At 33.7% G+C, this 15,949-nt stretch overlaps 2 protein-coding genes across 2 annotated transcripts; one reads left to right on the top strand and one right to left on the bottom strand.

Moving 5' to 3' along the window:
* Positions 1–4,196: 4,196 nt before the first annotated feature.
* On the top strand, positions 4,197–7,343 carry LOC108340727 (zinc finger protein BALDIBIS). Its single transcript, XM_017578269.2, has 3 exons — positions 4,197–4,847; positions 4,980–5,379; positions 5,686–7,343. The coding sequence occupies exons 1-3, from the start codon at positions 4,697–4,699 to the stop codon at positions 6,761–6,763; spliced, it is 1,629 nt and encodes a 542-aa protein (XP_017433758.1). The 5' UTR covers positions 4,197–4,696; the 3' UTR covers positions 6,764–7,343.
* Positions 7,344–11,677: 4,334 nt separating this feature from the next.
* On the bottom strand, positions 11,678–13,005 carry LOC108339944 (fasciclin-like arabinogalactan protein 12). The gene has a single exon (XM_017577170.2). The coding sequence runs from the start codon at positions 12,930–12,932 to the stop codon at positions 12,054–12,056; it is 879 nt and encodes a 292-aa protein (XP_017432659.1). The 5' UTR covers positions 12,933–13,005; the 3' UTR covers positions 11,678–12,053.
* Positions 13,006–15,949: the final 2,944 nt, after the last annotated feature.

The raw sequence follows: 15,949 nt of genomic DNA, 5'->3' as shown, positions 1-15,949 counted from the left end.
ACCCTGTTATTTTCTCTTCTCAGCCTGTTTCTGTTGAACCTGTCACTGCTACTCCACAAAGGAAATCAATTAGGCCAAAACATACACCATCTTACCTGCAGGACTATCATTGCAACATGTCATCTACTTCTTCCGCCACTCAGTCATCCACAGGTACCTTATATCCTATCTCTTCATATCTATCATATGATGCATTATCATCTCTTCATAAATCATATGTCCTTAATCTTTCCCAAGTTAGTGAACCTAAAACCTATAACCAAGCCATCAAACATGATTGTTGGAGAAATGCCATGGATCAAGAAATTGCAGCTTTAGAAAATACCAAAACTTGGGTTTTGACTGATCTACCTAATGGAAAGCAACCTATCGGATGTAAATGGGTATACAAAATAAAGAGGCATGCTGATGGGAGTATTGAACGATACAAGGCAAGGCTTGTAGCCAAAGGCTACACACAACAACAAGGTTTAGATTACTTTGAGACTTTTTCACCTGTTGTCAAACTCACAACAGTAAGATTGGTTCTAGCTTTAGCAGCTTCCAAACATTGGTATTTACATCAACTAGATGTAACTAATGCCTTTTTACATGGGGATCTAGATGAAGAAGTATACATGTCTCTTCCTCTTGGTTATAAATCTGAAAAACCAGGACAAGTTTGCAAGTTGTTGAAGTCTTTATATGGACTCAAACAAGCCTCTAGACAATGGAATTACAAGTTGACAACTACTTTACTTTCTTTGGGCTACACACAATCAAAATCAGATTATTCACTTTTTGTCAAAAGTGATTCTGCTCATATTACCATCTTACTTGTTTATGTAGATGATATAGTTTTGGCAGGTGATGACATCCAGGAAATCCAAACTGTGAAGGCTCTATTGAATGCAAAGTTCAAGATTAAAGACTTAGGCCAACTCAAGTATTTTCTGGGCTTAGAAATTGCAAGATCTCAACAGGGCATTAATTTGTCACAAAGGAAGTATGCTCTAGAGTTACTAGAAGATGCAGGATTGTTGGGGTGTCAACCTGTTTCTACTCCTATACAGCCAGGCACAAAATTTTCCAAGACAGAAGGGAAACCCTATTCAGATGTGCAGGCCTATAGAAGACTTCTTGGCAGGTTACTATATCTAACCAACACAAGACCAGATTTATGTTTCGCTGTTAGTACTCTCAGTCAATTTCTTTCCAATCCTTTGGAAGATCACTATGCAGCAGCAATAAGAATCCTGAGATATATCAAGAACAATCCAGGACAAGGATTATTCTTTCCCTCCAACACAGAACATGCTCTCAAGGCTTTTAGTGATTCTGATTGGGCTGCTTGCCCTGACACTAGAAGGTCTGTGACTGGTTTTAATGTGTTCTATGGTGCATCATTAATTAGCTGGAAATCCAAGAAGCAAGGTACTATATCTAGATCATCAACCGAAGCAGAATATAGAGCTTTAGCTTCCACAACATGTGAAATTCAATGGCTTCTGTATTTGCTCCATGATTTGAAACAACCTCTACCACAACCAGTTTCTCTGTTTTGTGACAATCAATCTGCTATACAAATTGCACAAAATCCAGCCATGCATGAAAGAACAAAGCATATTGAAATTGATTGTCATCTCATAAGAGATAAAGTTCAAGCTGGTGTAATTAAGCTCCTGTCCATTCCTACTTCAGCACAACTTGCAGACATTCATACTAAAGCTTTGCATCCAGCACAATTTCAATCTTTGTTGTCCAAGCTGAGCATTAAGGATATATATGCTGCAGCTTGAAGGGGGATATTGGATTTAATTTATGTTCCGTTCATATCTGTGCATTTATCTTCATATATTTATATTCTATTTTTATATTTATATTCCGTTTATATATTGTTTCAAACAATTATATACATGTAAAAATTGTACTCTCTTCTTATGGAATAAGAAATACAATTCCTATCCTTTCTTTTCTCATAACATATATTAGAAAGTGAGTTTATGCCTAACTCAACCCCACAAAACCGGCTTGTAAGGTGAGGTTTGCACCTCACTTATATATTATCATTTGGCCTTATCTCTAGTCGATGTGGGACTTCCAACACACCCCCTTCACGCCGAGGTATAGACATCTCGTGCGTGATAGTAGAAATTGGGTGGTCCGATAGCGGCCGGCTTGTAAGGTGAGGTTTGCACCTCACTTATATATTATCATTTGGCCTTATCTCTAGTCGATGTGGGACTTCCAACACACCCCCTTCACGCCGAGGTATAGACATCTCGTGCGTGATAGTAGAAATTGGGTGGTCCGATAGCGGCCCGATTGCGGGTGGAAGAGAAGAATGCCCACTTAGAACTCGCTAGGATAGGCTCTAACCATGGCTCTGATACCATATTAGAAAGTGAGTTTATGCCTAACTCAACCCCACAAAACCGGCTTGTAAGGTGAGGTTTGCACCTCACTTATATATTATCATTTGGCCTTATCTCTAGTCGATGTGGGACTTCCAACAATCCTAACAAATATAATTATGCATATTATATACATTAAAAATATTATTTTAGTATATTAGTAATTATATATAATTAAGAATTAAAAAATAACAATAGGAAGCATGTGAGGAGTTCCCCAAAAGTTGTAACATAGACAGTTATGGTTTTAAAATAGGCAAAGCAAAGTTGGGAATGAAACTAGACGAATGTGAGGGAAGGACGAAAGGTACGATATTTGCGGGGGCAGATGTGGATGCATGACCGAGTCAACTCAGTGGAAAACCGTGTTTTTTACTTGTTTCTTCCATGATTGTTGCCAATTGTCACATTTGACTCTTCAGTCAATCAATCAGGGGTGTGGGGAGAACCAGTGTGACTCACAGACAAAGTACATCAATGCACCACACCAAACACTGTTCTTCGATTCACTCATAATTTTCTACAAATCTCAACTCGCTCACTTAACTTAGTTTATTCTTAATTCAAACCATAAATGTTACTTTCAATAAACAAAGCGAGTGTTGGTGAGGCAAACACGTAATGAAGCTTTTTTATTGACCCAATGGTTGCATAAATTTATTATTAGGCATAATGAATTTGAATGATTGGGAAAATTTATTTGAAGCCAGTTCCATTAAAAGTAACATTTGAATGATTATGGTACGAGAATTTCACGAGGAGTGTTGGCAATGGAGCACAGTTGTCACTGTTCCGAAGAGATCAGAGATGGCCCACTGCGGCGAATTTCTGGAAAAATGTGCTGCACTGCACACACTGTACTCAGTCACTCACTCACTCTGAATTTTTCCTCTTTTTCTTTCTATGTTTATACAAGAAAAGTTTGAATTTTGTAATTTCTGATGTGATTACTCTCTAACTTGGGTAATAAAAATGGTTATTGTTTTGTAATTTGAGAAAAAACTGACTTCAAAATTGAATTTTGTTATGTGAGTGATGATGGGTGGGTGGACACATGAACCAGTAGCAGTCATTTCTTGTGTTATTTCTGTGAAACTCTCTCTCTCTCTCTCACAGTCATTCTGACAGTCATTTGGTGGGCCCCTACTCCCAACCAGTGAGGCCTCACGGACGGCACCACCCTCTTTCTCTCTCTAACTTTTTGTGAGATTACGGTCCTAATACAATTATGGCATAATCATTTTCATACCTGGCTGTAAAGTTCACTCTTTTTCCCTTTTCTTTCTCTTTTCAATCATACTGCTACTATTTCCCAACCAGCCAAACTCGCGTTTTTCTTGTCCCCTTTTTTTCTTCCTTCCCTAAAATTTATTATCTAGTAATAGTACTAGGTAGTAGTAAAATAAAGGAATGCTCCGTCATCAAACAATGACGCATTGAAAGTTACACATTATCTTCTTGTTGCAGAATATTATTCATTCTATTTCAAAACCTACTAGTGCAATCAGCTTCTGTTCAGAAACTAAGTCATCCAGTTTTAACCATACTTCTTCCTTTTATTTGTATATTCCACCTTCTGTTTACAAAATTCATTGTTTATAAATTTTACTTTCCATAATTAATCTTAGCTTTTTACAATGAAAGTAATTCAATTGAAATAAACTAACGTTTTTAACCCAATTCTAAGGTTGTGAACACACATTTGGTAACAGTAACAGAGATTTATGCTTTAGCTTAGTTGAAACTGTTTCTTGATTGGGTGAATTTATACCACTACTTAGTATATATAGAGTCAGAAAGACAGAGAGAAGGAGAGAAAGAGAGAAAGAGAGAGAGAAAGTGGTCCACAGAGTCTATGGCTGTCTGACCCTCATCTCAGAAACAGCCGTGTTAGATAAGGAGAGAAAGAAAGAGAGACCAAGGGAGAAAGATTCTATAAACCATTATTCTCTTCTCTCTTCATTTAACTCTTGTTTCACAACTATGACTTTCCTTTCAGCGCGATTCACATGAAAAGCCAATTTCAATTTCTTCCCACACGTATATTCCTTTTCTTTTTCTGTGTCTCAAACCACAAAATCAACTCAGTGAAAATGATCAATTGTATCTATGAAGTTTTCCTTTCAACATGTCTGCATATTATGTTATCTTTTCCCAGCATGAGCACTGGTAGCTGCTAGCAACAAGCTGCTTTTTGGTTTTATATTTGTTTTGGCAGTACCTTCCTCAAACTACTACTAGTGCTTTTGGAATTTCCCATAGGTAGCTAGTTTAGGACACACAATTTTTCTTCACTTCAAAAAATGATGTCTGAAGAATCCTTTTCTGTTCCTCCCAACACCGTCAGAGACTCCTTGGTTCATGTTCAACCCCCCAGCTCAAACCCTAATAATAACAATCCTAATCCTAGTTCAAATCCAGCTAAGAGAAGGAGAAGTCTACCCGGAACACCAGGCAAGGGATTATGACTGTTAATCCACTTCTTATCTCTCAATCTCTTCCATTTCTTTATCATTTCCAACAAGGAAATTCTAGTTTACATTAATTAATATATAGTTATAAGTAATATGAATTGTGCATATGCAGATCCAGATGCAGAAGTGGTGGCTCTGTCACCTAAGTCCCTCATGGCCACCAACCGTTTCTTATGTGAAATTTGCAGCAAGGGTTTTCAGAGAGACCAGAATTTGCAGCTCCACAGACGCGGCCACAACCTCCCGTGGAAGCTGAAGCAGAGAGCAAACAAAGATCAAGTGAGGAAGAAGGTGTATGTGTGCCCTGAGAAGAGTTGTGTGCATCACGATCCCTCTAGAGCCTTGGGAGACTTGACTGGCATAAAGAAACACTATAGCAGAAAGCATGGGGAGAAGAAGTGGAAGTGTGAAAAGTGCTCCAAGAAATATGCTGTTCAATCTGATTGGAAGGCCCATAGCAAGATTTGTGGGACTAGAGAGTACAAATGTGACTGTGGCACTCTTTTCTCCAGGTTTGCATTTCCACAGAAATAATTAATACTATTTAATGCCTCATCCTCTCATAATTAATTTGTTCCTTTAGTTCATCCATAGACATAGTTACATACGGTTGCAATTTAATATTCAGTTAATTCATTACATCAAATGGATGCCAGATAAGATAACCATGGAAACAGACGCCATATATAATATATATATATATATATATATATATATGTATATATGCAGTAGCAGTAGTAACTGATGAGAGAATATTTGTTTGGAATAATAAATGAGGGTTCTTAATTGATGTTTATGTGCATATTCTAACAAATCAGGAAGGATAGCTTCATAACGCATAGAGCCTTTTGCGACGCTTTGGCTGAAGAAAGTGTGAGGATAACAACAGTTCCGGCGGCTTTAAGCAACTTGAGAAATGATCATCATTTGACCAATGCTCAAGCTTCGAGGATCCCTCAGATTTTTTCAGGGTTTCACTCAGATCAATTCGGTGGTTCAGGAACATCAGAATCATTGGTGAATTATGCTGAGGCAAACCATCATCATCATCAACAACAACAGCAGCTGCAGCAAAAGCTAAGGTTACCACTCTGGCTAGATCACCAGGCGAATTCACAAGTACTTCACCACCCCCTTATTAACTTCCCAACCAAACCAAGTGATTTCAGTTCTTCGGGGCTAAACCCCGTGCCTGATGTGGTGCAAACGATGGACATGTTTGGGCCACAGTTTGTGAATTACCGTTACCCAGAAGCGTCATTTGGAGGTGCCAACCTGTCTGTGCTGCCGCCACATGGACTGAAGCAGGAACAAGAAGAAAACAAAGGAGAGTTGTCGCATAGCGCAAGCTCCAACTTGTACTTGAGTAGTAATCAGAACCCACCTCACTACATGTCAGCCACCACAGTGTTGCAGAAAACTGTTCAAATGGGATCTACTAGGGTGAACGACAACGCGTTTTGCTCCACGGGCAGAAATAGGAACGGCAACCACAACAATGTTGTCAACAACGTTGTTGTTGAGGTTCAGAAGCTGGACGACTTGGTGAGTGTGGAAGGGTGCACCAACCTTGGAGGTGGTGGTGGTGGGTATTTATTGAATGGTGACTCAAACAACTCGTTTGTGGTTGTGAATGGCACCAAGGGTTTGGAGCACATGGTGATGCCGGTGGATGAAGAGACAACAGCAGCATCAATTATGGGAAAACAATTACACTCCATAAGCTCACACAGCAAAAATCAACTCGGTTTAACCCGAGATTTTTTGGGTGTCGGAGATAACAACATTGAATCAATAAGGAGACCTTTTTTCGAGCAAGATCTTGTTGAATTTAATGCAATGGGGTCAGGCTCAGGCATGAACCTGCAGAGCCAGTACGGTGGACACTATGTCTAGAGTCTCAACTTTGAAACTTCCATTTTAAAGAAACATAGCTTAGAGCTAAAGAAGCTGATGAAGTTATGAGATAGTGATATATATAGCTAGCTACTGTTACTAGTTGGAGCACATAAACTGAACAACATTACCAATGGAGAAATTAAGCAAGTGATGCACAGTGAAACGTGAAGATTTCACGTGTGATATAATATATTCGATATCAAAGGAGGGTCTCGTGAGGGAGGTGGGGGCCAATGCATGTGAGACGGGACAAAAGTGATATATATATATTCATATGAATGTGAATATCTATGAGATGAGTCCAAAACTCAGAGGGTGATTTGATTCTCCGTTATGGAAGGTCCTACCCTCCCTCCATGGCCATGCATGTCCATGGATGAAGCAGAAACACTGTCTTTTCTCTTACCAATTCAACCAGACTTTTCTCTGACGTGTAAGGTTGATACAACTTTACATTGTCGTACCTTTTACCTGGTGTCTGTGACCTAGTTTTTCTTTCTTTTTCAGTGGCCTTTTAACTGTGCAGGGCGTGAAATGCTTTTCATAGAGGTAAATAAACACTTTTTTTTTCTACTCATTTTAAATATGCTTTCATAATTTCATAAGCTATGTCGTTTACCATATATACATATATATGTTTCTTCTGTGAACAATCTGCATGCCATGAGTTGTTTCAGCTTTTAGCATGCACTCCAATGAAGAATAATGATATTAAAGTTTAATTTATAATACGTTAATAGTATAGATTAAAGAATTAAAAATTACATAGACATTATTGTGGTAGCTTTACACTGTCACTGCTATCATAAATTGATACTAGTTTCATGTAAAATATATATATTAAGCTCCACTCTATGACATATCATATAGCTGTTTTGTGTATAAAATGCCTTGACATAATTGTCAGTTTTGTGTAAAAAATAATTTGAACTAATTAAATAGCTGTTATTTTATCGGCAACGCACACTAGTGTGAAAATAAGTTTATACAAACTCGCATATTACGTAATTTACGAATAATTACGATTTAGAAAAATGCAGTGATAGCTTTGTTATTAAAAAAAAATTATATCAGTTACCATTCTAATTGATGTTAATAATAAAAAAATTTGGTTTGGTTACTAATATATATATATATATATATATATATATATATATATGTGTGTGTGTGTGTATAACTTTTTTATTTTATAACTTTGCGTGATGCATAATTCATTGTGGATTTTATGTAATTGTTGTTCTTGTTTCCGTTGTGCTTTGCATTATGATGACACAATTGATTTTTTTTCATGTTTTCACTTCTTTAACAATGTTTGTTAATCTCTTCATGAGAGTCATTATTGAAAACTTCATATTAATTAGGGATATTATTAAATTATAATATATAAATAGAGTGTAAATTTTGTCTTATAAACCAATTTTTATCATATTAAATTAAACAAAATATTTATTAGAATAATATAAGTCATTAAGACTTTATCATATATAGTCCAATTCATTGAAGTTAACAAGTCATTATTGTTGAGATCCTGTTAAACTATTTATAAATATTTAATTTTTGCAAGATAATTTGTTTAAAATTTCACTAAAAGTATATGAGCAAATCATAATATATAAACTAATATGTAAATCTTATTTTATAAATCAATTTTTGTAAAACTGAATTAGACATATTCAGTTATTAATATAATATCATAGTATTAAAAGTTACACTATATCATAGTCCCAATAATGACCATGATGAACTCTATTAATGAAATCTTCTCATATATGGTTATGGTTGGATGATCGAGGGTGCTAGTTTGATTGTTTTTTTGGTGACTAGAACTTTTCTTCAATGTTTAGATAGATGATATTATTGGTTATTGAAACCATGATATACTGTTTAATTTTGTTCATAGAATTTGAGAAATTTTTTATTTTAAAAAATGTAAAGGATAGATTTGAGGAAATGAAAAAAAAAACAAAAAGAAACTCGTATTGCGTGTCTTTATTTTGATGATTTAATATTTAGTAACAATAATAATGACAAATTTACATATTTTTTTATGCATTGTTGTCATCCATCAATTCATATCACAGGGAAAAAACATATATGTTAGTGAGTATTATGAAAAAATATATAAAAAAAAAAAAAAAATTAAAGTTAGTCTTCACACCAATTGAAAAAAAATTGATAACAAGATAGTAGATGCAACTTGTTATAAAAGTTTGATCAGAAGTCTAATATATTTGACAACAACAAATGGCATGTATTTGAAGTAAGATTATTTAAAAAATTCATGGAATAGCAATGTATGTGTTTACAAGGTTTAAAGGAAGTTTATGATACCTCAAAGATAGAATTTTTTTATGATTGGCTATACTGATATTGATTAGATGATGATTGGCTATACTGATACTGATTAGATAAGAGATGTAGGAATAAGAAAAATAACATAAAAATAACATTTTCTCTAAGCAATTGTACAATATCATTATCTTAAAAAAAAAACAATTAAACGCAATGTTATAACTAGTTGTACAAATTAGACAATGTGACTAAGATTTTTTTTTTTTAAATAATACATCTAAAGCAAAATTCTTCCATAAATATATTTTTGTGACAATAATTCTACTAGTACATTATACAAAACCTACTATTTCATGGATCGTCTAAACAATTTGATTTTATTTGGTTAAGGAAACAAAATAAAAAAAAACATCGTCCAATTGAAGAATAAATTAAAGATACTTTTACTAACCCGAAAAAAATTGAGTTATTTTACAAACGAAAAAAGATGCTTGGTTTAATAAGAGTTCAAACTTGATTAAAGGAGCCAATAATGAAAGTTAATCAAATTTTACCAAATCTTCTTAATTTTTTTTATAGATTTTCTTTCAATTTAAAAAGTAGTCATAATTTTTCTCATTTTTTTATTTAATGTATTTTGTGAAGTCCATATAGTGGCATTTATATACTTTCGGTAATACAATAATAAATTATGTTATTGGATAATGAGTTAAGAAGTTTTTTTTTTCCTTTAATACTTGTACGACTATAAACTTTATTGAAGTATTACAGTATTCCACTAATATGAATAACAATTAGATTTAAATTTAAGATACTACATAATTTAAGCATTCGTCCGAAATAATAATTAAAAAAATTATGGTATATCTAACCAAATACCCATTAAAGTAAAGAATAAAAAAGAAAAATTATGAATTAATTTAAGAATAGTGGTGTGGTGATGGATGAAATGACAATCTATCTCATTTAAATTATCATAGTCCTGAACTATGTGAACTATTTACTATATTAAAACAATATCTTAAAATAAGTTAGATATTAAAAATACTAATTTAAAATGTTAAAATAATTTGGTTTATTTCAACTTATTTAAATGATTATTCAGTTCAGTTTATTTAAGTAATTGTATAATTTAATTAAATTTTATAAATGTATTATATCTAAAGTGTAGTTACGTTAGTTATGAGAATAAGCATCTTACCTACCCAGGAAATTAAAGTGCTACATCCATCTATGGCTAGTAGTTTGGTGAGATTCCAAAGATTTAGCAGTGAAAGGGATTGAGATTGGGAAATCACATATTAAATTAATACATCAATTATTTTTATTTTTTTTTCTCCGAGATGGTGAGAGATAAACATTAAAATAATTCTCACGGAATTCATTATTGTTTTATTTATTTAAGTTTAATTTATTTATTTGCTTTATGTCATTTTCTTACCTAACCTTACATCTCCATGTTTTACACTAATTAATACAAAAATGTTTTATTCCATTTTTCACTATTTAATTTGCGATAATGTTTCCCATAACCGACAACGATACACTGTATTAGTACGTGTTAAGAAGGAAACTTGATGTCGTGTTCCCATGCGACTAACTTAGTCATAAAGTAAGTGATGTTCACAAAAATTTATATATTTTATATATGGCATACATGTTTATATAATAATAATATTATATTTTAATTTCTTAATTATTAAAATTATTTGTTAACTTATATTCGACCTACACATCCTCTAACGAAGAAGTGTGATATTCCGCGATTAGAGTATTGTTTATTTATGTCTTGTTTAGTAGCAGATTTTAATTAATAATTTGAAAGAGTTCAAATAACATACTCAACAAATTCAATCAACAAAAGCACATAATTTATAAAAAGTTGAATTTGTATTGCTTTTATTTTTATAGATTATTTTTTCTTTATTATTTTGAAAAAATAAATTTATTTTTTATTTTTTTTCATCAATATATCTATTTAAAAAAAGAAAGTTAAGACTAAAAAATAAATTATCAAAAACTAATTAAATTTTAAGATACATAATTACTAGAAAGAAAATATATGATAATTAAGCAACAATTAAAAAGATTTATGAAATAACACATAAAACATATTTTTTCTTTTTATACACACACAAAAATGATTATATAAAATATTTATGAGATAAAAGAAATTAAAGAGTTATTTTTTTTTCAAAAATGTAACACAATAAATAATAAATGTGAGTATAAATAATGAATTTGTGTTAATTTTCTTTCTTTCCTAAGAAAAGAAAACATGTGAGAGATGAGAGTTGAACATAAATCATAAATAACTCAACCATCAACAAAGAAAAAAATAAAAGTTATTTTAATAATTTTTCATTTTTATTGTATTTAATTATATATTTTGCTATTTATTAGTATTAAATGATATACTTTATAAAAAAATTATAAATCAATGTTCTTTAATTCCTATTATACATATAAGACAATTTTAAGTTTGGGCCACAGCATCTCAAATTGCAGGGTATTCACATTGAATCTATCAGTGGATAATGCCAAATTATAGAATAATGCAACTCGCGGTCAAATACTTTTGCATTTGTCATGAGATTGAAGCAGTAGTTTAAACTAATTACACCATTACCAAGGATAATTTAATTTACATTATAGAAATACGTGCAGACTTACAAATAACAAGCTTGTTGGTGCCTGTAATGGTGGCATTGACGGCACCGGTGGTGCTCATGCTCATGTGGCTGCCACCGTAAATAGAGGTTATTAGAAAGCTTGTAAACTATATTGAGGAAACCTTAAGTCAAAACACAACACTTAAATTAACTTATGGAGGAAAAAACAGGCACTCTGATAAATTCACCGCTACAATATTCGAATTTCGCTCTGGACTCACAATATTCAACTCCTTTCTCGCAATCACGCAACACATTTCATTCTTGAACATCAGATATATACTGGCTTGAACGTTGGTAAATTCAATGAAACCAATTTCAGTTTATGATGACAATATCATAAGGAGAATTGGTCCAAGGACAAGTGACAGCCACTTTCCATACACATTGATCTTCACAGTGCCAGAGGTATCATTGGTGGAATTAATCTCAGATGATTCTGAGGAATCCGGAGATAGTGACTTCTCTTTATCCGCTTTAGGAGCCTTTGCCGAAGATTCTGGTGCCAAAGAAGGTGCCTTTGCAGGTGCTTTAACTACAACAAAGAAGTCCATAGGAAGAAGCACCTTCCCTACCTTATAAATAGCAAGATGCTTATCCGTATATACAATGCCAGTGATGGTGGTATTAACCTCACCCGTTGAGATGTTCACACTCCCTCCGTAACTTATTACATTCAGTTCCACTTTTCCAGGTTTAGCTCCTGCAAGCGTTCTCACAGGGTTGGTTAGAGTATCAAAGTTAGAGCTAGAAACGTAGTCTGACAGAACATGGAATTGTAAGAGCTCGAGCTTTTGGCCATCAGAAAGAGAGTTGAGGAAGCCTGGTTTTAGTTGAGAGAAGGAACTGTCATCAGGTGCAAGAATGGTGATGCCACCTGACTTAGTGGTGAGGAGCTGTGCATTGAGTTGGTTGATCAATTGGGTGGTTTTCATGAGACGGATAAGGATGTTGAATGACTTGGCCTGCCTCAGGATTCCAACAATGTCAACAGCTGCAGTGTCAGGAGTGGCATCACTTGGTGACTGTGGCAATGAGGGAACCAATGGCTGTTTAGGAGCCTCAGCTGGTGGGGTAGGAGTCGCTTGAACTGGTTTAAGAGGGGCAGAAGCTGGTGATAATTGGGCTAAAGTGTTGGTGAAATACAAAAATGAAAGTAGCAATGCTAGTGAGAAGGAAAAGACACATTGCTTTTCCATCATTTTGGTTTTGTTAAATGATGGTTTAGAAATTAGAGATGATACTGGAAAGGAGTGTTAATGATAGGAATTGTAATTGTAATGAGTAGTTGATGCATTCTTGATATGGTGGGGATGGGTTTTATAGGGAAAGTTTGGAAGTTGTAGACAATGATAGGTAGGTGAAAGGCTTTGTTTTTGAAACCTTAAATTGTGATTTCTGAGCATACACTCCGTTGTAGGCTGCAAAGGATATTGAGGTGTTGCATCAATGATGATATACCCATTTATTAAGCTTGGAGCAATGCACTTTCATGATTGATAGCCATTTCAATCTGCCATTGGAATCAATTGATTTTGTGATTAGTATTGTTTTTTCGCTGAGACCATGTAATCAATCAGTAGAAGTTTTTTTTTTTTTCGTGTAAAGGTTGGGCGAAAAGACTGGTTGATTAAACAGAAAAATCAATGTCAGTTATTTTCCATGTCTCTCATCATCATGAGCAGGTCGAACAATTTGCATAATATTAGGTGTATATCATGCATTTCCAATCATAATTGTAGTACACAATCTTTTGAATCCATTGTATGTTTCTTATATGTTACATATAAACTCTCGCACATGAAACATTGATTAGTGTCAAAAAGTACATGTTCGTATACTTGATTTAGACACTTAGTTCATGTAAAGTTGAATACCTTTATGTAAAAAGAACTCCTATTATTGCTGAAACTTAGATATACTTGCATTTAAGAGAAGTTACTTGAGATTAATGGTTTCTGTTTTACATATTTTGAGTGCAGGAGAAAAATCCAAGACAGCTAATCCGTTAAGCAGAAAGGGGCTAGTAGCGCCGGAGAGATCCGCTGAGCGAGCACTGAGCGGATTTATTCCAAAGAGTGATGCAAACTGCAACCAAATTCCGCTAAGTGAGTATGCGGTATTAAGGAATTAACTTGGTTCAGAATTATGGAACATTAAAGGCTTAGTGTATGTATAAAGCAAGAAGTGTAGATTAGTATTCAACCACTATTTAGTCCCGACACACTATCACAGCAAAAGACTTTTTACATAGCATATTTTTGACCTTTTATATTAGGTATAACGTACACCTTGACGTAAAAATTTCATATTTACGTTCGATACTAATGCACTAGACGCAAATAAATGGTTTAAAAGAGGGAAAAAAGCGTCCAAAATTTATGTTGGACCCTGGAGCGTCTGATGTAATTTTCTACATTTTTTATTTCAAAATTCGTTTGGTTGTGGCTTAAACCAAAACCTAAAATACAAACGAAAAATTTAGTGCCATCAAAATGGGCCACCTGGCCCGACTCAACTCGGCTCACCACGGATTGATCACTTAGTGAATCAACTAAACCCGGCTCATTTATTACGAGTCAGAAAAATTCGAATCTGGTCTTACTCACAACGAGTTGGTGGATAAACGGGTTGACTCACTGGCTCACTTAATTACAATTTTTTTAAATAAAAAAAATTACAAACTTTCTATAATTCCCATGAGTGTTTAATTAATTTTGAAAATTGGGAACTTAAATAATTTTTTCAAGTAAAAAAGAATAATAAAATAAAATTAGATAGGTGGGTTGGTGGGCCAATCCGGCCCACCACAGGTTCAACCTGCATGAGTCGGGTTTAAATGAGCCAGGTTGAAATCTGACCCGCATAAAAAAAATACAATTTTTTCAAACCCAACCCGGCCCGAAGCCGTAGTTGACCGGGTTGGCCCGCGAATTATGATCCATTTTGACAGCTCTAGAAAAATTCAATATAATGTAACTTTCAACTAAAATTTTGGTAAAGAGGTCTAATTAGTTAAACGAGAAAATAACCTAAACTATTCTATAAGTTGGAGGAGAAATATTGCCCATTGTTCTCTGATTTGGTCGATGTCCTCCTTCAAAAGTGGAGGTTGATCATTGAAGACATGAAACGTTTTATTTGTGTTAGTATGCAAAACTTATAATTCAATCTATGTTGGAAGGTGTTACCTATTAGGAATTTATGTTTTTTCATTTCTCTTCATCATGATTGTTTCTATTAGTATGTGTTTCGGGTATGAGTTGAAATCTCTTACTCAAAGCACTCAAAGTTGTCCAATGATCTTCCATCATCATGCAGGTTATGTTGTTTGTTCTCTCTCCTTCTTATCCAAGTCGAGTGGGTGAGTACCTGTCAAAGCACACTTGGACGCTCGAAGTCAATTTTACTCAATAATTCCATAAGAAAGATGAGTAATTAGAATTAATTATTTGACCTCCTCAGAGAAATATTTATAAGTATGACCCATTAATTATGACTTTCATTATTCATATTAATTTTCAATCAATGACTATTATTCTCATTAACTGTCCATTAATAGTTATTATTACTCAGATTAATTATCAATTATTGACTGTTCCGGACCGGTCGATAATTTGTTAGATAGTCGACTGGCGGATCCTTGATTAACTGGGTGGTTATATAGTATAGTATGCATGTTTACTTTGGAGCTCTCCAAAATAGATAATAACTCAAATACGATGATTGATCCTAATGATATTATCTTAAGAGACATAGATAATTGACACCCTTGTTACTTTAGAGACTTGTTATATTCAATAGTTGTACCTCGCTTCTAAATTCTTTTAATCTTTTGAAGGGTGTTTTAAGTGAAAATTTATAATGAAGTTCTAAGCTCTAAAGCTTATCATATTTCGAATGTGATGATGATATTATCTTAACTTACTTGAGGTCCAAACAATAATTATTATAAATAATTATGATAAAAGTTTCCTGACTGAATTGTTAACATTCCATAACTTTGGTTTATAGCTAGGAGATGTATCGAGAGACAATCAATGGCTATAATATGTTGCCCCGCGATTAAATGAAATGGTGGTTACATGTACTACAAATACAATGAATTTTATTTTAGAGAAATAGTTCATTGTTGGTCTTTCTCACCCTTATACGTATGAGAACAATTTCTTGTCTAGTGGGTATAAGAAACCTTCCTTTAGAGTAAAAAAGACGACTA

The sequence above is a fragment of the Vigna angularis genome, chromosome 5 (genome assembly GCF_016808095.1).
Source record: "Vigna angularis cultivar LongXiaoDou No.4 chromosome 5, ASM1680809v1, whole genome shotgun sequence".
NCBI lineage: Eukaryota > Viridiplantae > Streptophyta > Magnoliopsida > Fabales > Fabaceae > Vigna > Vigna angularis.
This window is presented reverse-complemented; position numbering and strand designations above follow the sequence as displayed.